Source organism: Schistocerca serialis, chromosome 4, assembly GCF_023864345.2.
Source record: "Schistocerca serialis cubense isolate TAMUIC-IGC-003099 chromosome 4, iqSchSeri2.2, whole genome shotgun sequence".
Classification (NCBI taxonomy): domain Eukaryota; kingdom Metazoa; phylum Arthropoda; class Insecta; order Orthoptera; family Acrididae; genus Schistocerca; species Schistocerca serialis.
Window position 1 is genome coordinate 246,540,622 of NC_064641.1, and position 25,376 is coordinate 246,565,997.

Genomic DNA, 25,376 nt, shown 5'->3' on the forward strand with positions numbered 1-25,376 from the left:
TTAATAATGAAGAGTGAATTTACTAGACACTGATTTGATTTACGAATTTTCTGAATGTCAGGCGATACATTCATATGAACCCTTACCTGCTATTTCAGCATCTTATTTTGCAAATGCGAATTTCCCACAGTATCTCCAGTTTTGCTACATTTCTCTTCCTGTTTTTAGCGAGTTTCATTGCTATATACTTCAGTGGCTATACGCCATGGCGTCTCCCTCTATTCTTACCTCCATGCTACAAATGGATGTGGTAACTTCTGTGAACTATGTTACTTCCCGTGTTTCGCTGTCACTGTGGAACGTTGATTATTGATTTTGTGTTGCGGTAGTCCACCAACAATGTTGCGAAATCAGTCTAAATGCACCTTATGTTGAAACGAAAAGTTGATTTTCGAGAAAAATATATTGATGCGTTTCCAAGTATTAAACGTGGAAGAAACGAACAAGAGGCTATTTGCAAAGTGTGTGGGTAAGTAGAATGCAATGCAGGTATGTAACATTAAACAATGCCGATCATTTGTAGAAAGCATACAAATGAGTATTATAATTGATCAGATTACCCAACTGTACTTGTTTAAAAACTAAGTCTCCTGCAATTTTATTTTCTGGCGATAGTTATCAGTTCACTTCAGGGACTCACACCTAGTGAGTACGTGGCTGGTGACCACGGGGTCACGAGCTGAGTCCTGGCATTGCTTCCACTTACTTATGCCAGGCTCCTCACTTTTATCTTTCCTATTTGACCACCCTCGGCCAACTCTTGTTCTTTTCCAACCCTGACGCTGTTAGGTTTCGAGGGCTAGGGGTCTTCCATATCCAACCTATACTTCTACTGAGCCGAATATCTCCCGGGATAAGGAGATTACCTTCTATCAATTGCCAATGGCCTTCTAGGAGGGCGGATGAGCGGCTAGAAGGAAGGGCACTCTCTTGCCCTTGGGGTGGGAAACTGCTCCTAAAGGCGGAGGAGCCACAAGGTGGCCAACGGCATAGAATGGAGAAGGCAACGGGAAACCACTCCATTAAAGACCCGGGCGGGTATCCCAAGTATCAACAGCTTATGATGGAAAGCTCTTTGGTTAAATTCTCCGGAGGTAAAATAGTCCCCCATTCGGATCTCCGGGCGGGGACAACTAAAGAGATACCAAAATCCAAAAGCATTAATGTAAGAAGGATAGCAACATGGAACGTCAACTCACTTCTTAAATGTGGTAAACTGGAAAACTTGAAAATGGAAATGAAACGAGTGGATACTGATGTACTGGGAGTCTCAGAAATGAGATGGCCAAACGCTGGCGACTTTTCGTCAGGGGATTACAGAATCATACACACTGGAACAGCACAAGACAATACCGGGATTGCAGGAGTGGGAATTATCCCCAGTCAAGAGATGGGGTTAAGAGTAAAAGGATTTGTTCAACATAGTGAGAGGATAATTTATGTCCAATTGGAAACTAAACCAAGAGACACAATCATAATCCAAGTATACATGCCAACTACGAGGCATGAGGATAATGAAATCGACATGATGTATGACCACATTGATGAAGTAATTGGCAGAATTAAAGGAGCTGAAAACCTTGTCATCATGGGAGATATGATTGCTGTTGTTGGGGAAGGTAAAGAAGAGGATGTGGCAGGGAATTTTGGATTAGGATTAAGAAATGAAAGAGGGGATAAACTTGTAGAATTCTGCCAAAGAAATAAACTTTGCATTACAAATGCCTTCTCTAATCATCATCCAAGAAGAAGATATACTTGGAAAATGCCTGGTGAAATTAACAAATATCAAATTGACTTCATATTAGTGAAGCAAAGATTTGAAAACCAAGTTAAGGACAGCAGATCATATCCAGGCTGTGATGTGGAAAGTGACCACATACTCGTTATGATGACGACTGAACTAAAATTCAAGAACATTAAAAAAAGAAGTACATATTAATGGGATTTGACAAACCTGAAAAACGAAAATACACTGAAGCACTATCAACTAGAAAGAGACAAAATACAAATACACAGGGCTGCAATGACATCCAAAGCAGCTGGGAAAAAATAAAAACTGATACTTTAGAAGCAGCAGAAGAAGTAATAGGAAAAGAAAGGACAGAGAAAAGGAAGGAATGGATCACTAATGACCTACTAAATATGATGGAAGAAAGAAGGAAATTAAAAAATTCTGTGAAGAAGGAAGACCAAGAGAAATACAAGAGTCTGAAAAACAGAATCAACAGAGAGGCAAAACAAGCAAGAGAAAAATACCTTGATGATCTCTGTATTTCAGTTGAGGACAACATGAGCAAGGGAAATATCGACAAGGCCTATAAATGTGTGAGACATTGCTTTGGAGACAGAAGAAACAAATGTAGGGCTGTGATGGATGAAAATGGCAATTGTTGGATGACGATGATGAAGTTACAAGAAGATGAAAACAATATATAGGAAAACTGTACAGCGGACCAGACCTGTCTGAAAACATCATGGAAGAAGAAACAGAAGTAGATGCACACAACATAGGTGAACCTATATTAAAGGAAGAGTTTGAACTAGCTCTGAAAAAATTGAAAAAACAAATCGCCTGGTATAGACAATATCCCAGCCGAACTACTGAAATCTGGAGGAGCAAAACTGAATCAGGAGTTGTATAATCTTGTTTTCAACATGTACGAGCAGGGTAAAATTTCTACAGACTTTGAGAAAAACATTATGATCACCATTCCAAAGAAGGCAAATGCTACAAGATGTGAAAATTGTAGGACACTCAGCCTAGTTACGCACGCCTCTAAAATATTAACCTCAATTATCCTAAAATGCATAGAACAAAAAGTCGAAGCTACACTCTCCAAAGACCAGTTTGGATTCCGGAAAGATAGAGGAACCAGAGAAGCAATATTTGCTCTAAAACTAATAATAGAGAAACGACTAGATAAGAACCTGAAAACATACATAGCTTTCGTAGATGTAGAGAAAGCCTTTGATAATGTTAAATGGGATAAGATGTTTGAGGTACTAAAAAAAGTAGGAATAGACCATAAAGATAGAAAAATGATATGGAACCTGTACAAAAACGAGACAGCAGTTATCCATGGACAGACAAAACAAGAAGAGGTGCAGATACGGAAAGGTGTTCGACAAGGTTGTGCACTATCCCCTGATATCTTTAACATATACATTGAAGAGGCGCTGAAAAAAGTAAGGGAAAATTCACAGACGGGTGTAGTAATTCATGGCCAACGAATAGATATGATAAGATATGCCGATGATATAGCTGTCCTGGCTGAAAGTGAAGAAGATCTTGTAGTCCTACTGAATAGAATGGATAAAGTTATGGGTGAAGAATATAATATGAGAATTAATAAAGCAAAAACAAAAGTAATGGCATGCGACAAAGATCAAGTGAAAGTCCAGGTTCATGCAGGCAATGAACTGCTTGAACAAGTTGATAAATTTACTTATCTGGGCAGTAATATTACCAGGGATGGAAGGAGCAAGGCAGAAGTGAGAAGTAGAATAGCTCAAGCAAAGGCTGCTTTTAACAAGAAGAAAAACATATTAACATCTAAGAGCATCAGCCTTGAAATCAGAAAAGGATTTTTGAAATCATATGTGTGGAGTGTGGCATGCTATGGGTGTGAAACATGGACTTTCAGGACAGAGGAAGACCAGAAGCTAAATTCTTTTGAAATGTGGTGCTATAAACGCATGCTCAAAATAAAATGTATCGACAAGGTCACAAACGAAGTGGTTCTGGAAAGAGCAGGTGAGCAGAGAAGCTTCTGGAGTTTCATTGTCAAAAGAACAGTGCAATTTACAGGCCATCTATTAAGACATAAAGGACTCCTGAACACAATCATAGAGGAATATGTCGAGGGAAAAAGACCAAGAGGGAGACCACGACTGAGGTACATGGATCAAATCGTGAAAGAAGTGGGATGTAACACCTATAAAGAAATAAAGAGAAAAGCTGAAAGACACACAGAATGGAGACAAGCTGCCATTGTAGCTGTTGCAAACCAATCCTTGGATTGACCACTACAGAAGAAGTTTTCAGTAATTGAAAAAAATATTTTCACTGTGCCATCAAATTTAGTTTTCAGGGTGAGCTGTCAAAAACATGTTTTGAGGCATAAGAATTTAGCAGTTGTGACACTTTGAAACAAAGCACAATAGATTGTGCATGTTTACGCAATACTGTACATAAACTAAAATGTTAATTCGCGTGCTTTTTGCTACAATTTAATCGCCAGTGTAGGGAAACGAGCTCTCAATGACCATATGACAAGCAAGAAACGCACAAGAGCTGTGAATTTTGCTTCAACTTCCAAACAGTTGACCAGTTTTTTTAGTGCTAATCAGACAGAATCTAAAAAGGTTGCTGCAGCGGAAGCAAAATTTGCGTTTCATACAATTCTTTGCCTTGTACATCAAAAATCATTAGGCCTAGTGAACTTTTTAGTGATTCAAATGTAGCAGTTCAGTTTTCAAGTGCAAAAATTAAAACTGAAGCAATTGTTAATAATGTTATAGCACCTTTCATGAAAGACAATGTTATAAATAGTCTCTCAAAAGTTAACTATGTTGGGATCAGTACAGATGCTAGTAATCACAAAAATGTTTCCTGTTCTGATCCAATACTTTGAAATTACACAAGGTGTTCAAAGTAATTTATTACATTTGAATGAGTGTGACAATGAATTTGGTGATGATGCATCATAAAAAGTGGGTTAAATTTTTTTGAGGAATGTGTTTCTAAAGAGCCGTATTCAGAACTGCTTGCTATTGTGCAGTACTATTTCTCCATTCCAGGGCATAATGCCAATGAGAGTGTTTTCACAAGTGAATGCACAATGGACAGAAGAAAGAAACAGGCTAGCTTTAACATCAGTCAGTGGAATGCTCCAAATCCAATATAATGTGAAAAACACAAATTTCACAGATTTTCATAGACTGATTCAGAATCAGAGTGAGTTTCTTTCTTCTGTCCAGGGCTCAGAGAAATAGGCTTCTGACTGGTTTAAAGCATAAAGTGAAAGATATATATCAATTGCAGTAGCATGATTGTGTACATGTTAATAATTTGTGTTCAGTGCTTTAATTAAAAAGTTATTTAATGTCAATTGCAATTAAATATCTTCATCATTGACCACTCCTTTATAGACACCATTAATGCTTGGATTAATTTTCCTTCTTAATTACAATTTCTTTGCTGACAGAATTATTGTTTGAATTAGGGTAATTATGAAGATTTGGCTGACGTGCAGAAAGGTGAATGGACATTGTGTGATCCAGGTTTCAACGACATCTTCATAATTATCACTGTAAATTAATGATGAAGATTCAACTGAAATGCAAACCAGTGGTCACTTGCAAAACATATCGGTCTGTGTTTCAACCACATCTTTATAATCACCGAATTTTGTCCTTGATTTTCGTCTTTGGATTATGGCAACCCTATCAACAGGGGTTGCCAAGAGGTTCGTGAACTTACACCACTTATCGCCTGAACCGCCCGTTTATGAGCCAAAAATATCCTTTTAGAATGGGAATCATTACCACAAAAAATAATACCATATGACCCAATGAAAATAAGCAAAGTAGACTAATTTTCGTGTTGAACGATCACTCATTTCAGATACCGTTCGAAAAGTAAAAATGACAGCATTAAGTCTTTGAACAATATCCTGAACATGGGCTTTCCATGACAGTTTACTATCTATCTGAACACCTAGAAATTTGAACTGTTCAGTTTCACTAATCATATGCCCATTCTGTGAAATTAAAATGTCAGGTTTTGTTGAATTGTGTGTTGGAAGCTGTAAAAACTGAGTCTTATTCTGATTTAGCTTAGTTTATTTTCTACAAGCCATGAACTTAGGCCATGAGCTGCACTATTTGAAATTGAGCCAATGTTGCACACAAATCCTTTACTACCAAGCTAGTGTCATCAGCAAACAGAAATATTTTAGAGTTACCCATAATACTAGAGGGCATATCATTTATATAAATAAGATCCCTGGGGCAACCCCCACTTGACAGTACCCCACTCAGACTCCACATCAAAGCCATTCTTAACATTATGAATAATGACCTTTTGCAGTCTGTTGCTAAAGGAAGAGGTGAATCAATTGTGAGCTACTCCCCATATTCCGTAATGGTCAAACTACTGGAGCAATGTTTTGTGAGCAACACAAACAAACACCTTAGTTAAATCAAAAAATATGTCTTGTGTTCAAAAACTTTTGTTTAATCCATCCAGTACCTCAAAGAGCAAAGAGAATACAGCATTTTCAGTTGTTAAATGACTTCTAAAGCTGAACTGTACATTTGATAACAAATTATGTGATATAAAATGATCAATTATCCTTCCGTACACAGCCTTTTCAATAACTTTAGCAGACACTGATGGCATAGAAATAGGTATAAAATTGTCTCCATTATCTTTTTCTCCCTTTTTATAAAGTGGCTTTACTACTTAGTACATTAATCATTCAGGAAACTGACCATTCCTAAAGGAAAAATTACAAATATGGCTAAATACAGGGCTAACATGTGCAGCACAGTACTTTAATAGTCTGCTAGAGACACCATCAGATCCATGAGAGTCCTTACTCTTCAGTGATTTAATTATTGGCTCAATCACCCTCTGTAGAAACTAAATTTTTATTTAATTCAACAGCAATGCTCAGAAAATGATTGTTAAATACTGTACAGTGTGTTAACTGTAAGACGGCAGAGTTGTGAGGGGAGTGCGGGGAGAGGAGGAAGCAAGCATTGGCTGGCGAGGGGAGGGGAGTGGACCCATTTGGGGGGGGGGGGGGGACAAGGCACACCTACCAGTTGCAGTGCTGGCACTATAATTTGCGCGTCATGCTTACACGAAAGCAGACGAAAGGCTTCTTCTAACCGTAGGCCTACCGGTAGGGGTTGTTGGCGACTCCCGAGATGGGCCAGCAACTGCCTCTTCACTCATTTTGATAATGTTTAGCAGAACTGCACAATAAAAACATGCAGAACAGTACAGCACAAAACAATAATGAAGCAGACGACAATGGCTACCTTGTACAACACAGTCAGCTACGTAATGTTGGCAGCAGTCTAAACTGCTTGCCTACCGAAGCCTTCCGACGTTTACCGACTTCTACCGATTCAGGACTAGGGAGAGGTCTGCCATCTAAAAGTTTACACACTGTACATATATCTGATTTATCAGTAACTGAAATAGTTTTACTATGAACTCACTTTATATCATCGACCTTGTGCTGCTGATCAGACACTTCCTTCACAACTGACCAAATGGTTTTAATTTTACCCTGTGAATTAGCTATTCAATTTGTATACCACATACTCTTTGCCTTCCTAATAACATTTTTAAGCACCTTACAATACTGTTTGTAATGGGCTACTGTAGCTTGATCGTGACTAGGCAATACTTCTAACATATTGATGTAACTCCCACTTTGTTCTACATTATATCCTTATCCCACTAGTCAGCCACCCGGGCTGCCTTTTACTGCTAGTACCCAATTTAGAATGTTCTATTGGAAAGCAACTCTCAAAGAGCATGAGAAATGTGTTAAGGAAAACATTATATTTATCATCTATTTTATTGGCACTATAAACATCCTGCCACTCTTGTTCCTTGACAAGGATTAAAAAACTCTCTATTGATGCTGGATTAACTTTCCTACATAGTTTGTAATTACATGTGACACTTGTTTGAGTAAAAAAGTCTTTTAGTGTTAATATATGTGCATCATGGTATGAAGGGCCATTCATGATTTTACTAACAGAATGCCCACCTAGTAATGAAGAATGAATAAAATTATTGTCTATGGATGTGCTGTTGTTCTCCTGCACCCTAGTTGGAAAAAACACAATCTGCATCAGATCATATGAATTTAGGAGGACTACCAACATCCTTTTTCTTGCACAATAATATATAAAATTAATACTGAAGTCACCACATATAATTAATTTCTGGTACTTCCTACAAAGTGAATCAAGAACCTTCTCTAACTTGAGCAAAAATGCTTTGAAATCAGAGTTAGTGACCTATAAAGAACAATAAGAGGTTTAGTTTCACTAAATTCAACTGCTCCTGCACAACATTCAAATATCTGTTCAGTGCAGTGCCATGATACATCTATAGGCTTAAATGGAATACTTTTTTGTGCATAACAACTCCCCCACCCCGCAAGGAACTCCTTGAAAAAACAGCCAGCTAATCTGAATCCTGGTAAAGGAAGCCTCTGAACTGTCAAATAATTTAAGTGGTGCTTCAATATACTAATAATTTTGTGGTCAACATCTGTAAGCAGTTCACTAACTTTAACTCTAAAACCTCTTATATTCTGATGAAATATGCCAATTCCTTCTCTGCTTGGAAAGATGATGTCCTCTGAAGATGAGCCCTTAGTTAGAGGCACTTCCTTGTAGCAGGTATACCTATCGGCTGCCTTCAATCTAAAAAAGATGTTGCTCTAACACCAACTACCACAGGAATTTTTCCATTAGTGATCCCACCATCACCCACTACCTTGTCACCTAGAAGCTTTGCCAGCCTTTCCTTCTGATACCTATTGGGGTGCAGCCCATGCCTAGTGAAACTTGATCTACTGATAAACTCAACTGGCACCACTGAAATGTAACTCATGTCCTCTGCCACCAGTGCCTTCTCTAGCCCCATGTTAACATGCCCAACAGCTGCATTAAGATGAGGCTGATCATGACGCTGAAACAGTTGCACGAAATGCACGTTAGTGCCACCACTTTGAGTAGCTATCTTGTCACCATCTACATCATATTCCCCATTCCTATCAAGACTGTTCACTGCTCCCTCCTCTGTAAAATTCCTACATAATTCTCCTATGCTGTCAGTCACCTGAACCAACCCTGCACTAGGCTTCACAATGCTGGTCACCTGGTACCCATTCCCCAAAACTTCCTGCAACTGCTGGCCCACGCCTCTACCGTGCAAACTACCTAGCAGCAGAACCTTCTTCTTCCTGTTAGACTTTGCAACTGACCTAGGCCTCCTAACTGCTGAGGACTGCTGCAAGTTCCCTACATCTACAGCTGCAGGAGGCTCATCTCCACTCAGCTCTGACAGTTGGTCTAATCTATTGCACGTACAGAAAGTATAACTGTCTGAATACCTCCTCCTCCTAGCTGCCTTCTTGCCAACTGCCAGTTCCCATTCGCCACTATCCTTCACCCTCCTCAACCTATTTAGTTCCTCCTTTGCGCATTGTAACTGCACCTGAAGGGCACAGATCTTATGCTCCTGCTCCTCTATCAACTTATTTCTACTACAGATGCTGCATTCCCAGGGAGGATCTCGCTCGAATGCCCACTGGCTTCCTCACTGCATTCCCCCCAATGAAAATACTGTGAACAAATCCCACACTGGGTACACTATTCACAAACCTATGACAGAGTCCACACTTCTCACTCATGGTAAAATTTTACAGTTACTGAAAAAAAACTGTAAGTCTATGTTACCTGAGTTCAGTTACACAACTAGAACTATTTATAGAACTAACAATAGTGATCTCAAAATTCTGTCTACTAAGAAAGCAACTACTTGTTTTAGTACTACTTCACCACAGTTAATACCAATACCAACTAAACTTCACAAAATTATTAGCTAAAACCAAAAATTCAAGCAGCCACTGGAACACTCAACAAAGTAAAAACACTGAATGAAAATTTTACTGAAACATTTCACTAGAAACTGTAAGAAATGTCAGCTGAAAACTAAAACACAATATTTACTAAAGGACTTCAACACAAAAACAGTGAGCGAACGTTTCCAAAAGTTTATTAAATCATTATTTCACCACAAACAGCATGAAACACCGCTGAAAACTATTAAATTTAATGGCTGTATAACAGGGCACAAATAACTTTGTCAGTGCTTAGCTTTATAACTGTTACACCTGCAACTGCACACCGCAAAATGTAAACACAAATCCAGCAAACACCTCACTGCTTACAATGGACAGGAAATTCCAGTGCTTGGACAGTGTAGTTTACCTGCCTCTTACCAATCTCACATTAGGACAGTGAATTTTACTGTGTCGAAGTCAAAAAAACAGTGAGAACACTTTTGGTTCAGATGCCTTTGATTACTTTGGCCTTAGCATCCAGGACAATGTACTTCCCTTACGGGCTTTTGATCTGAAAGCCAATGTAGATAGCTTGCTTACAGAATTTCCTGAACTATTTTCCAAAGGAATGAGAAAAGCTAATAACTTTGTAGTACATGTTACATTGAAAGACAATGCACAGCTTAAGTTTTTTCGGGCCCACCCCGTTCAAATTGCTTTATGAGACAAGGAAACCACTGAATTGAAAGAATTGCAAGATAATGATCAATAGCTCCCATTCAGCCTAAGCCTTCTGGTCACATTCGCATTTGTGTTGACCTCAAGTCTAAAACCCACAGACAGTAGTTGGCACTTATCCATTACCTCACCCTAAGGAACTCATGGACGGGCTTGGTGCAGGATGTTACTTCTCTGAGATAGATTTGCATGATATCTATTTGCAAATTCCAAGAGTCACAGAAAGTGTTTGTTGTAAAAACACACTTAGGACTGTTCAAGTATTTGCATTTGCCCTTCAGCAGTGCTTCCGCACCTGCCATTTTTCAATGTTACTTGGAACAGCTGACTGCAAAAGTGTCATTTTGCTCAATCATCTTGATGATATTGTCGTCTCAGGTCGTACACCAGAGGAACACTTTGCCAATTTGTGTGCTCCTTTTCGAGTGTTGTCAGAAGCAGGACTCTAGTGTCGTCTCAAAAAGTATGACTTTTTTCAAAGTGAACAACAATACTTAGGTCATGTGATAAACAGTCAGGGTGTGTATCCCCTCCAGTATCATTTGCTTGCAATCCGTGACCTGCCTGTTCCTCACAATGTGTCTGAATTGTAGTCAGCACTAGGCAAGATGACATACTACACTCAGTTCATACAGAATGCCACTCAGACCGTGGCTCCATTGCATTGTTTGTGTTGCAAAAATGTGCCTTTTGTGTGGTCTAAGGATTGTCAAGATGCATTTCAGAAACTCAAAAATCTTTGCTTAGTGACAGATGTTTAGTGGATTTCCAGTTGTTGTTGTTGTGGTCTTCAGTCCTGAGACTGGTTTGATGCAGCTCTTCATGCTACTCTATCCTGTGCAAGCTTTTTCATCTCCCAGTACCTACTGCAACCTACATCCTTCTGGATTTCCAGTAGTTTTGAAAATCGACACTTCTTCCTATGGAATCGGCACTATGCATTCACACAGAATTGGTGCACAAGACAAACCTATTGCTTTTGCGTCATAGTTGTTAACTCAAATTCAGTGCAGTTATTCTCAAATTGAGAAAGAAGCTCTCATTATTGTGTTTGGTGTGACAAAATTCCGTCTATTTGTATGGTCGCAAGTTCTATTTAATGACGGATCACAAGCCTTTGCAGTCCTTGTTTCATCCATCATAGCCGGTTCCTACAGGCACTGCTCAGAAATTGCAATGATGGGCTTTGTTGTTTTCTCGGTATCGGTATGCAATTGTTTAAAGACCAAAGGCAAAGCATGGCAATGCAGACAGCCTATCTACCATTCCAATTGGCCCGCACTCTGATTTTGATGCATCTGCCGCATCTTGTTGCCAAATCAACGCACAGGATTCTGAATTGCTGGAATCTTTTTCCTTGCACTACAGAAGAATAGTGCAGGCGATGGAAGCAGCCCAGAGCTCAAGATTTTTTGCATTATATTTGCACATCTTGGCCTTGTTCATTGAACAGTGCCCAGAACTCAGTTGTGATCCAATATTTTGCACATCGGCATAGTCTTTCAGTTCAACGCTGCATGATTATAATTCAAAATGACTGTGAACAATCCCCTGTGCTTATTCCCAAAGTGTTGCAAAAGGATGTGGTGCGATTGCTCCATCAAGGAAATTGGGGAATTGTTTGCACTAAACAGTTAGCACACTGGCTCTGTACTTGGCAGGGCTTAGACGCCCACACATTGAACAGATGATGTCACAGTGTCATGCATGTGCAGAGAACCAATCTGCTCCATCACAGACATTTTCAGCTTGGCCTAAGACTTAATCACCATGGCAGCAAATGCAAATAGACTTTGTAGGACAATTTTGGAACATTCATTGGCTTATAGTAGACTCTTTCAGCAAGTTCCTATTTGTGGTGCCTATGAGCACTACCACATCACGTAGCACCATTCAAGTTTTGTCCTCAATATTTTACATAGAAGGTTTGCCAGAAGTATTTGTGTCAGACAACGTACCACAGTTCACGTCACATGACTCTGAACAGTTTCGTCAATGCAATGGCATTCGTCATTTAATGGGTGCTCCATTAAATGTGCAGCCCAGCAGAGAAGCAGAACGCTTTGTACACACTTTCAAGCAATAGATGGCCAAGCTTTGCACCTCCCACACACGGGAACAGGTGCTGCAACTCTTTCTCACCTCGTATCGCTTCCACCCATGAGATGGGCCATCACCAGCAGAACTTCTGTATGGCTGCTGCCATTGGACGCTGCTACACTGGCTACTACCACAGCAGCGAATAGTGCCAACAATGGTCCATAAATATTGCTTTGTGTCAGACGATCTTGTTCTTTTCAGGGTTTATGGCAACCGTGGGCACTGGGAAAGAGGCGTAATCCAGGAATGCATTGGCTCATACATGTACTTAATTGCAGGTCCCAATCATTTGCTGCACCACCACCAGAACCAATTCGCACTTGTCATTTGCCCCATTACTCTGCTACTTTTCTTTCCCCAGATTTACGGCTAATGGGACTGCGCAGCCTTTGCAGCTGGCCTCTGGTGCCACCAGGGCACCCCAGGAGGACGATGCATCCTCGCCCCCACCGTCGCCACTTGCCGACCCCATGGACCTACACCCACCATCGCCATCGCCGTCAGCGCCCCAGCACATGCCCTTGGGTCTGGATGTGTCCTGGCAGCAGTTTTCCGGATGGCGGGGTATGGTCGGGATTCCGCTGTCCTCCACCGTCACGGCTCATGGCGCATCACAGTGTCCAGCATCTTGCCTCCCTCCTCCCCATTGTTGTTCAGAGCCTCACTACACGACAACAATGTGGCATTTTGGGGGGGGGGGGGGGAAATGTGCTGGTGTATGCTGGTGCCAGCAGACCATGTGGCATAGAAGTTACAAAAGTATCGATAGAGGCCAATGACAAGACTCACAAGAAACATGCCGCCAATGCCTTCTCAGCCACCACAATCCTAAATCGCCGTCACAGACTGGAAGGCCAGTTTAAACAGTTAGAGCCTGCTACACCGCCTAGTTCAAGTCTGTATGCTGTGGAGTTCCAGCATGTCACCAAGTTGGAGCCGCAGCACATAGAAACCTTATAGTGGACGTAGCAGACTTCTGCATCATTGAGGCTATGAGGACTATACAGAAGAGAGCTTGTACCATAGCATAGCTTATTAATTGTGTTTCATTGTGAAACAACCAACAGTTTGTAGCAGTATTTTCTGGACTTCACACATTGCAAGATTTCCTTTACTGAATGTTACAACTAAGTCAAGGACATAAAAATGCAGTGTATTTATTGACACTGCTGGCGTACACCGATGTAAAGACGCCAAAATCCTGTTAACATCAAACATAATGGCATAATTATGAAATAATTAATGCAAATAGTCACTGCACTGTTACCAATGTATGCTTCATGAAATTTCAATGCAAGAACTGAATTATTTCAACATAGTAATTACATCAAGAATGTTACAATTTGTCAAGCTAAAATCTGTAACCAGTTTTATGACAACACATAACTTTCTTTTGTAAGTTTAATTATGTTCAGTTTGAACAATATGTAGAAGATTCTGTGATTGTTGGATGTTATATAAGGAGCAGCAGCAGTAGCCATGGTAAGTTAGATACGTGTTAGTTTTTCGTCAGTATTTAGTCAGTTTTAATGCAGTAATAGACCAGTATTGTGTTAGTTGTGGATAATATTTGGTGTATGCCTTTGTAGAAATAAATTGGTCAAGGACTAACTCCATTATGTTGACTGCATCATTTTAATAATTACTGTGTCACAAAAGTCACAAGAATTTGGATACCAGCCATGTTTCATTTTCTGAAACATGATACCACCTGTCTGACAAAAAACAGCTATGAAACTTAAATATTCAAGTTTATTCCCAGAAGCAGAGGAACATTATAACTCCACTCTCGTGACGAATTGTGTCTTGGGCTCTGACTGGCTTGAACTTGGACTTGTAGGGAATAACAGAATTGAGTCATTCCATGTCAAATCAACACACTTTAAATAAAAATTTTACCTCACCCTCTTAGATTTTGCTGAAAGTTGGTATACTTATAGTGGGTGCTGAAACTAAGAAAAATACCAAATTTAAATTTTTTGCCTCAAACCATTCCTGAAATATGGTCATGTAAACTTTTCAAAAACTGGCCAACAATGTGTGAACGGACTTTTTTTAAATTGCCCTAGGAGCTGCCCTAATTGAGCTAGAGAACTGGGAAAGGTGTCATTTTGCAGCATTTTTCATGCTCTTTCCAGTGATAGACAAAAAATAGCTTCTAATTAATAACCTTTTTCAAAATGGTAATTAATATTCTGATTTAATTTTTTTACAAAAAGTACGTAATTGAAAATTTTCAAAATATTTCCATAACTACTTCATACTGTTGTAAATCACATGGAAAAATATAAATGTGGGATGATGATGGGTTCATTGTTAAAAAAAAAAAATATTCTGGACTCTTGTTTTTCACTAACGACCCTAGTTTGACCAAACTGACCTTTAAGGTAGTACGTCAGTAGAGGACCGTACACATAGGGCTTGATGTCTGTTTGATAATTCAGAGACTGGAGCCATTGTTGAGATGATGTAGTCTGCATTGTTACCTTCTTTGTGTGCCTACAGCATTATTGTGCACTGTGGTTTTAGTGCAAATCAATTGTTACCTCTGTTTTAACCACTCTGTATCTATTATATTTAATAGTTCATTTTCAAGTAAATCTATACATTGAAGGACAGTTTATAAGTGGTTTAATATAATCCATTATGGAGTCGAGGTAGCAGTTGTCGTTATACTGGTTATCACTGTTAGCATTCAACCGCAATTCTTATACATGTATTTTAACAATGCGTTGCAAGTTAACCGGAACACTGGAGTATAAGTTCTTAACATCCAACAAAACCAAACGGGAAGTGTCAGTGACTGGCGTATCTTTAATTATTATTAAGATCACAGGTGAAGATACATAAAGATCTGCATCCGGTTCGTCCGATTGTTAACGGTCGAAATAGTCCAGCATATAAAATAACGAAATTGTTGGACCAAATTCTGAAAAAGACTTACGTGTATAAAAATAACTATTCGGTGCGTGGTAGTATGACCATGATAGGTGAAATTAAAGATACGCCAGTCACTGACACTTCCCGTTTGGTTTCGCTGGATGTTAAGAACTTATACTCCAGTGTTCCGGTTAACGAAACTATAGAAATCATTAAGAGAAATTTCCTTAAATACGGTAAAATTTCAACGCAAGAGACAATTGAATTTATTGAACTCCTACAGCTCATTACAAGTTTCAATTATTTTACGTTTAATAACAAATTTTATATTCAGGATGATGGGTTAGCCATGGGGTCCAGTATTTCAGGAACTATGGCGGACATTTTTATCAATGACCTTGAAGATAAAGTTCTAAATTCTGACGATAACATTATGGATAAAATTGTTTATTACAAACGTTATGTAGACGAGACTCTGTTACTTGTCGATGGTTCCCGTGAGGACATTGAGGAAATAGTCAAAAAGTTCAACGACGCACATAATAAAATAGAATTTACCATGGAGTATGAAACTGACAATTGTTTACAGTTCCTGGACCTGAATATAAAAAAGCAGGGCAACAAACATACATTCTCTGTTTATAGAAAACAAACTACGACTGACGCCATGATCCCAAATGATTCATGCCATCCGCAGGCTTATAAAGAAGCTGCTTTCCGTAGTCTCGTGCATAGGGCAATCAATATATCTATGAGCGAAAAAGATAGGGGGACTGAAATTAATACCGTTAAGAGAATAGTGATGAATAACGGTTACAGAATAGATATGGTTAAAAAACTGTTACGGAAAAGTAATAAGCGCAAAAAGAATAAACCTGATGGAAAGAAAGTGAAAATTATCACGATGCCATACTACAGAACAGTCTCACAAAAGATAGCAAATATTTTTAAGCCATACAGTGTTAAAATAGCTTTTCAGACTAATAACCTAGTGAGGTACAGCCTTAAGCACGATATTGGCGAGAAGAGAAATAAGTTTGAAAGATCGGGAGTTTATAAGATACAGTGCAGAACTTGTGATGCAAAATATATAGGGCAGACAGGAAGATCATTCGCGATCCGGTATAAAGAACATAAAGATGCGTTCAGGTTAGGAAATTATGACAAATCAGTTGTTGCGAACCATATATATGAAACAGGCCATCCCCTTAATAGCATAGAAGACAACGTAGAAATATTGCTTGTAGAAAAGAAAGGGAGGAAACTTGATTTACTAGAGGAATTCGAGATAGATATCCATGAAAAGAAACAAAGCAATATTCTAAATGCACAAGATAATTTTAAAGAAATGAGATTTTTTAGCGGGTTTTTAGAATTATTTTAGGGTAGGTATGCGATTTTAAACTTGTAGCATGTCACTGACGGAGCTGCGAGAGACTAACGATGGCAGACCAATGCAATAAGGAAATCAGGCGCCCAATAGCATAGTGTTACCATCAAGCACACGGCTGTAACCATGCCACAACACCTAGGCACGTCAGCTCACAACAGCTCCCGAGCCGGCACAGTGCGACAGCATATTTGGTAGCTATGGGACGGCCATCGACTTGTGTCAACAACTTCAATGTATGACGTGGACCCACAGTCCACTATACTTTTAATTCTGTTTTACTCTACGGACTTCCCAACTATTTGTGATGGTATTTTGTCCTTTTAGTCCGTTTAATTTCATGACATAGATTTTACAACCTGATGATGGGAGCATTGTCTCTTGAAACGCGTTGTTAAAATACATGTATAAGAATCGCGGTTGATTGCTAACAGTGGTTTTTGTATAAATATGGAACCAAGTAAAAAGTGCAGTGCTGTAAGAGTGCAGTGTTGTAATCCATTGAAGAAGTCAAATCATTTTATAAGCAACAGAAAAAAACTGAGAAATGTCACAACATGGATGCCCAACTTATTTCCTCAAATACCAAGTGGTGCCAAGATTTGTGATAAATGTAGGAAAGATGTAACCAAATTGAAAAATACACCAGAGCCCATCAGTGATGAAAGTGTTGAAGAAGAATCTTCGGGATCGGAGATAATCATCCGAGACCAAGACCCTGACTTCACTCCAACTTCAGTAGCTGTTAAAACATTTAACACAACACTTCAAGAACTAGGTGAGTCCCCAATTGACAAGAGAAAACTAACATCTAGGCATTACGCCAAATCAAAAGTGAAGAAAATCTCATCAATGACACGTAAACTTTTTGTTGACCCTGACACTTCTTCATCAGATCTGATGAATCCGTTCTTGAAAATCTTAAAAGAAACTTTAAAAATTCTATAAGTAGAGCAAAAAAACTAATGATTCTTACAAGTTTACCTGAAAAGTGGAGTGTCAGGAAAATAATGAGGGAATTTAATGCTCCTAATTACATTGTTCGGCAGTCCAAAAAAATTTTGAAAGAGAAAGGATTCATGGAAGGTCCAAACCCAAAACCAGGGAAGTGTTTACCAACAGAAACTGTCAAAACTGTACATTCATTTTATGAAAATGATGAAGTTAGCAGGGCAATGCCAGGTATTAAAGACTGTGTGACAGTTACGGAAACAAGTGGAAATAAAACAAAAATATCAAAAAGACTTATTTTGTATAACCTTAAAGAAGCTTGCAAGCATTTTAAAGACAAGTTTCCTAACATTAAAATAGGTTTCTCTAAATTTGCTGAGTTGAGACCAAAACATTGTCTATTAGCTGGCCGGAGTGGCACACACACTGTCTGCATGTGCACAACTCACCAACACATAAAATTAATGATAGAAAATGCCAAACTAAATACAGTAACAAACAGCAGCTTAAACAATTATAAGCAGTGCATTGCAAAAATGCTTTGCAGTCATACGTAAAATTTTAAGAGACTCTTTTTCATGAAAACTTAATTGAACAAGTTCAGTTCCGACAGTGGATTTCAGTTGACGGATGTAATCTGGAAATTGTTCAGAAAACTTCTGAAGAATTCATAGATTTATTTTGTAGTAAGATGTCGACTTTGATTCAGCATGACTTCATTGCCAAGCAACAACGAACATTCCTTAACTCCACAAGAGAAAACCTTATGGAATCTGAATTTGTTGTCATATGTGATTTTTCAGAAAATTATAGTATAGTTCTACAGGATGAAGCTCAGAGTTTCCACTGGACAAGACAACAGATTACCATTCATCCTTTTGTTATATATTACAAACAGGAAGACAAAATTGAGCATATGAGCTTTGTCGTTGTTTCTGATTGCCTGGAGCACAATACAACTGCAGTTTACACCTTTCAAAAGAAGCTAATTTCATATCTAACAAATAAATTTCAAAAGATTCCAAAAAAGATATACTATTATTCTGACGGTTCTGCCGCTCAGTATAAAAATAAGAAACACTTCCTGAACATTTGTCTTCATGAGGAAGACTTCAACATAAAAGCTGAGTGGCACTTTTCAGCCACAGCACATGGGAAAGGGCCTTGTGATGGAGTAGGGGGTTCAGTAAAGAGACTGGCAACTCGTGCAAGTTTGCAAAGGCCATACCAAAATCAGATCCAAACCGCACGAGATCTATTTGAGTGGGCAGTAGATAATATCACAAATGTTGATTTTGCATATTCCACTCAAGAAGACTACGCTGCTTCAGAAATATTCTTAAAAAGCCGACTTGAAGAGGCATTGACAATCAAAGGAACACAGCAATTTCATGCTTTCATTCCCAACACTACATCAAAATTAATAGTCAAATACTTCTCAGGTGATATGCAGAGCTAGGAGAGGGAAGTAACTACATCACCAGACAAACTGAAGTTACAAGATGTATCAGGCTACGTCACCACTGTATATGGCAGAAACTGGTGGCTTGGGTATATTTTAGAAAAAACGAAGAACTTGATGAAGTGAAAATAACTTTTCTTCATCCATGTAGACCAGCTAAGTCATTCTCTTATCCTGCACATGCAGATGTCCTGTGGGTGTCAGTTGTGGATGTTGTCACAAAAGTGAATCCATTTACTCCGACAGGGAGAACATATATTCTTAATGAAAGTGATGTAAACCAAACCCAGTCAGCTTTATTAAAATGTAATATGTGAAGTTCCAAGACAATTTATTGGGAAACTGCTTTCAACTCAAAACTTTATTTTTGTCTCAGGTTAGTGTTAATGTATATTTTATAGAAAGTTGTTTCAAAATTATTGTTAGTACCTATTGTGTTAAATTTAGCTATGTACAGATACCTGTTACTCAAAACAAGCATTACATATTTAATTTGTTTAATAGCACTGTTCTACAAAAAAAAAAAAAAACTTTTTTTCTATTTCTGATAAAAAATATTGTGATCCTAGTTGTATTTTGAGTGCTGAATTGAAAACTGTTTTTGGTTTTTTTCTGTCAGGGATAGTTTATGAGTAATCGCAATTTTATTTCTCTTTTCAGTTTCTGACATAGTGCAGCAAACGTGAGGTGAAATTCGACAAACAAATGCACATCTTTATGATGTTATACGTTCATCACATTAATGGAGGGTGGGATCTAACATATAACACAGTAACCTTTGTGTATACACTTTGAAGCATTTATTTAACATGAGAAATTACAGAAAATTGACAAACAATGAGCCACTGCCTTGTAATGCACATCACTTTTTTCTCTTGTATTGTGAATCTTTCTTCTCTCGAATGATATTCCAGCAATAATCTGCTAACATAGAAGGTACCCACTTCCTTTCATAGCGCCTTTCTATGGTAGAAATGTCTTTATGGAATCTTTCCCCATGTTCATCCGATACGTCTGTGAAATAGTCCAGATGAGAGTCCATCATATGTACCTTCAAAGACATATTGCACCCCAAATCCTGATATGCTTTGATCATATCCTTCACCATTGCTTTGTAGTTAGTAGCTCTTCTTCTTCCGAGGAAGTTTTCCGACACCGTCTTGAAACAGTCCCATTCGGTTTTTTCTTTATCAGTTACATATGCTTCAAAATTTGCATCTTTCTGCAGCTCCCTGATTTGTGGGCCCACAAAAACACCTTCCTTTATTTTTGCAGCTGAAAGACGGGGGAATCTGGTAGCTAGATATGCAAACCCACAGCCTGTTGGATCCATGGCCTTCACGAATTGTTTCATCAGGCCAAGTTTGATGTGAAGCGGTGGAAGTAGTATATATTCAGGAGCTACCAGACTTTCACGTTGTACATTCTTTTCGCCAACTTCCCATCTTCACCTAGGCCATTTCTTTTCCATGTAGTGAGAATTTCGGTCTCGACTATCCCACTCGCAAAGGAAACAGGCATTCTTTGTGTAGCCTTGTTGCATTCCCAGTACCATAGCAATTACCTTGAAATCTGCACATATTTTCCATTTGTGTTCATTGTATTTTAATGAATTTAGCATCCTTTGTATGAATTCGTATTTCTCTTTTGTCAAACTAGCGTATGCTACTGGAACAGAGGGTATTTTATTTCCGTTATCTGCCAAGTAGCTGCATGCAGTCTATTAACAGGCCTGTTTTCTTATGTTGGCAGAAAAAGTTAAACTGTAAACACTTGTTATACAAGTAATGTTTCTCGAGATGTGGAAGAATTGTAGTTAATATTCAAGAAGCATTCAAAAATAACTTGTTGCTATGGGGGAAAGAACCTGGCACCATCTATTGTAACACTGAAATAGTGCCATCACTGGCTTTGTAATATCAAAGAAATGCATAGTAAATTTAAGGAAAGAAGGTCCTGTAAGATAATAGGACAGATCTGTGTTGCACCTTAGAGGAACTTCCAGGTAGCTGGAGGTGCAGTGACGTAATGTAGTACCATAGTCATATTCGGGAAGTAGTGCATTAGTTTTAAGACAGAAATCTCAGGAGGAAGTGGGACAAAACTACATTGTGCAGTAAAGGAAGATTTAAATAGTTAGTTGTCTAATAATATATGCAATGAGAGTAAACAAAAGAAAGATGAAACTTATGACGAACAATAGAAATGAGATTACTGATAAACTCAGCACCAGTAATTGGTGACCATTGTTATGTTCACCAGTGTTAATGGTTTATTTTGTAGAAGAGTGGCCTCTCTCTTTAGTGATAAAATGAAAGAAAATGACTGTATAGCATTGATGGCTGGGAGGCCCCATCGGGGAAGTTCAGCTGCCGAGTTGCAAGTCTTATTTCAAGTGACACCACATTGGGAAACTTACATGTTGGTGATGATGAAATGATGATGAGGACCACATGACACCCAGTCCACAAGTGAAGAAAATCTCCAACCCGGCCACGAATCAAACCTGGGCCTGCTGCATGGTAGACAAACACATCACCATTCAGCTAAGCAGACAGACTTCTTGAGTGGTGTTTGCTGATTGTGAGTTAGTTCACCTTTATTCTTGAATGTGGATAAAACTCAAAACTAGCAGTTTCAAATGTGAAAATTTTATAGGAACCGAGGTGAGTGATGCAAGTGTGATGGTTGGTGTACACAAGTTTTTATCAGTTGTGTTGAAACATGATATAACTGCAGTGAAATGTGTTTGTCATTCCATCCGTCTCTGTGCTGAAAAATCCTCCAAAGTTCTACCATGCTAATTAGAGTTTCTAATAAAGGAAAGGCATAACAGGTTTTCCTACATTCACAAGAGGTTAGTCAGTACAGGGAACTGTACACAACTATTAATGGAAACTGCACTCTAAACAAAATTCATAGTCCTTGTGGCACACACTGGCTTTCAAGATTTACAGTTATCAAGACAATTCGAGAACAGTGGGATAAACTGAAACTTCTCCTTTCGCTAGCAGAAAAATGTGGGTAAACGTTATGTGGCTGAGCAGCTGTATAACATAGTAGACTGCCCAACTGACAAAGCCTTCTTACTTTCTTTATGAAATAAACTAAAATCCATTTGCAAAAAGAATGTGATTTTCAAAAGTGACAGTACTGAGCCACATAAAATATTAAAAGATTTATTTCTCCTATTTCTGTGCTTAATGAAAATGTTGTCCCTTCTCAATTAGATCAGCAAAAGATTCTGACCTCACTCAATTTGACTTTCAGAACTACACAATAAACATTCCTGCCATTTACTCGGATTATGACATTGAATGTTAAAACCAGAAGAGTCTGCTGATGTACGTGAATGGCATAAGAAATTTTTGACTGTGACATGCAGCGAGCTGCAAAAACATGTACTAGCAGAAAATATTTCTATTTTGAAAATGACAGTTTTTCATCATTCTTTTGCAACATCACTGCAGAGAGCAGACTTCCTTCTGATCATCTCAAATTTCAGCAGACACAGGTTAAATAGAACAGCTGACAACATGGTGTCAATATGGAATAACCATGATAGATGTGAAAAAATACATCGGAAACCATACCATTGTGTGCTGAACTTCTAGCATGATAAATATATAGCTGGGAATGCCCGGTTTGATAACATCGCAAACTTCGCCGTAAGAATATTATCACTTCCACGCCAAATTCCACAGTGGAATGTGCCTTCTCTGTTTTTTAATGCCACAAAAACTAAAATTACAAATAGAAATTCTTTGGAACTGAACAATAGTGTTAAAAATATGCTACTATTTGAAAACAGAAAGATATGCTGTACAAACTTCCAGTCCTCAAGAAAAATGTTGACAAAATGTAATTTATCTATGTATGACTGAAGAAGGATGGAACTGTCAGCCGAGGAATCAGCCATTCTGGAGGACTCAGGAGATCTTGAAGCAGCAGGCTTCCAGATGTAAGTTGAGTTCAGTTAATTTCATATCTAAGTTTAAAGGTGCATGCTATACCAGTCCCCAGTAGTTACACAAAACAAACTAGGGGAAACTTTGGTATCAATGTTGGCAACTCTGTCTCTATGCTCCGTGAACTGAGTTCTGCTACTGACATTGTTACTACTCACTGCTGTGGCATAGTTTTGGACTTGATGAAACAGCAGTAGCCCATTGTAATCATGATCACTTCTCAAATTTCTTTATTTATAGTGCTTGTGTATTCTGTCATAATTATCTGCTATTGATAAGGCTGTCAATGGCAACAATGATAATTTAGGATAAATCTTCAATTAAAATTCACAAATCTCCTTCAATAAATACGTTCTTTAATATCTCTTTATTGCTGTTGTTGTTGTGGTCTTCTGTCCTGAGACTGGTTTGATGCAGCTCTCCATGCTACTCTATCGTGTGCAAGCTGCTTCATCTCCCAGTACGTACTGCAGCCTACATCCTTCTGAATCTGCTTAGTGTATTCATCTCTTCGTCTCCCTCTATGATTTTTACCCTACACGCTGCCCTCCAATACTAAATTGGTGATCCCTTGGTGCCTCAGAACATGTTCTACCAACCAATCCCTTCTTCTAGTCAAGTTGTGCCACAAACTCCTCCCCAATTCTATTCAATACCTCCTCATTAGATATCTGATCTACCCATCTAATCTTCAGCATTCTTCTGTAGCACCACATTTCAGAAGATTCTATTCTCTTAGTGTCCAAACTATTTATCGTCCATGTTTCACTTCCATACATGGCTACACTCCATACAAATACTTTCAGAAACGAGTTTCACACTTAAATCTACACTCGCTGTTAACAAATTTCTCTTCTTCAGAAACCCTTTCCCTGCCATTGCCAGTCTACATTTTATATCCTCTCTACTTCGACCATCATCAGTTATTTTGCTCCCCAAATAGCGAAACTACTTTACTACTTTATGTGTCTCACATTTCCTAATCTAATTCCCTCAGCATCACCCGACTTAATTCGACTACACTCCATTATCCTTGCTTTGTTTTTGTTGATGTTCATCTCATACCCTCCTTTCAAGACACTGTCCATACCGTTCAACTGCTCTTCCAAGTCCTTTGCTGTCTCTGACAGAAATACAATGTCATCAGCGAACCTCAAAGTTTTTATTTCTTTTCCATGGATTTTAATACCTGCTCCAAATTTTTCTTTTGTTTCCTTTACTGCTTGCTCAATATACAGATTTAATAACATAGGGGAGAAGCTACGACCCTGTCTCACTCCCTTCCCAACCACTGCTTCCCTTTCATGTCCCTCGACCCTTATAACTGCCATCTGGTTTCTGTACAAATTGTAAATAGCCCTTCACCCCCTGTATGTTACCCCTGTCACCTTCAAAATTTGAAAGAGAGTATTCCAGTCAACGTTGTCAAAAGCTTTCTCTAAGTCTACAAATGCTAGAAACGTAGGTTAGCCATTTCTTAATCTAGCTTCTAAGATAAGCCGTAGGGTCAGTATTGCCTCACGTGTTCCAACAAATCTACGGAATCCAAACTGATCTTCCCCGAGGACGGCTTCTACCAGTTTTTCATTCGTCTGTAAAGAATTCGCATTAGTATTTTGCAGCTGTGGCTTATTAAATTGATAGTTCAGAAATATTCACATCTGTCAACACCTGCTTTCTTTGGGATTGGAATTATTATATTCTGAGGGTATTTCGCCTGTCTCAAACATCTTGTTCACCAGATGGTAGAGTTTTGTCAGGACTGGCTATCCCAAGGCCGTCAGTAGTTCCAATGGAATGTTGTCTACTCCTGGGGCCTTGTTTCGACTTAGGTCTTTCAGTGCTCTGTAGGAACTCTTCACGCAGTATCGTATCTCCCATTTCATCTTCATCTACATCCTCTTCCATTTCCATAATATTGTCCTCAAGAACATCGCCTTTGTATAGACCGCCTATATACTCCTTCCACCTTTCTGCTTCCCCTTCTTCGCTTAGAACTGGGTTTCCATCTGAGCACTTCATATTCATACAAGTGGTTCTCTTTCCTCCAAAGGTCTCTTTAATTTTCCTGTAGGCAGTATCTATCTTACCCCTCATGAGATAAGGCTCTACATCCTTACATTTGTCTTCTAGCCATCCTTGCTTAGCCATTTTGCACTTCCTGTCGATCTCATTTTTGAGACGTTTGTATTCCTTTTTGCCTGCTTCACTTACTGCAATTTTGTATTTTCTCCTTTCATCAATTAAATTCAGTATCTCTTCTGTTACCCAAGGATTTCTAC

General features: G+C 38.7%; 1 protein-coding gene across 1 annotated transcript in view; it reads left to right on the forward strand.

The window, feature by feature from the left end:
• The first annotated feature begins 337 nt into the window (after positions 1-337).
• LOC126474383 (uncharacterized) overlaps positions 338-25,376 on the forward strand; it is a 68,089-nt gene continuing 43,050 nt past the window's right edge. Inside the window, exons 1-2 of the mRNA XM_050101851.1 lie at positions 338-469; positions 12,805-13,073. Of these exons, the coding sequence (XP_049957808.1) occupies positions 360-469; positions 12,805-13,073 (379 nt within the window). The 5' untranslated portion in view covers positions 338-359. The remainder of the gene's footprint in view (positions 470-12,804; positions 13,074-25,376) is intronic.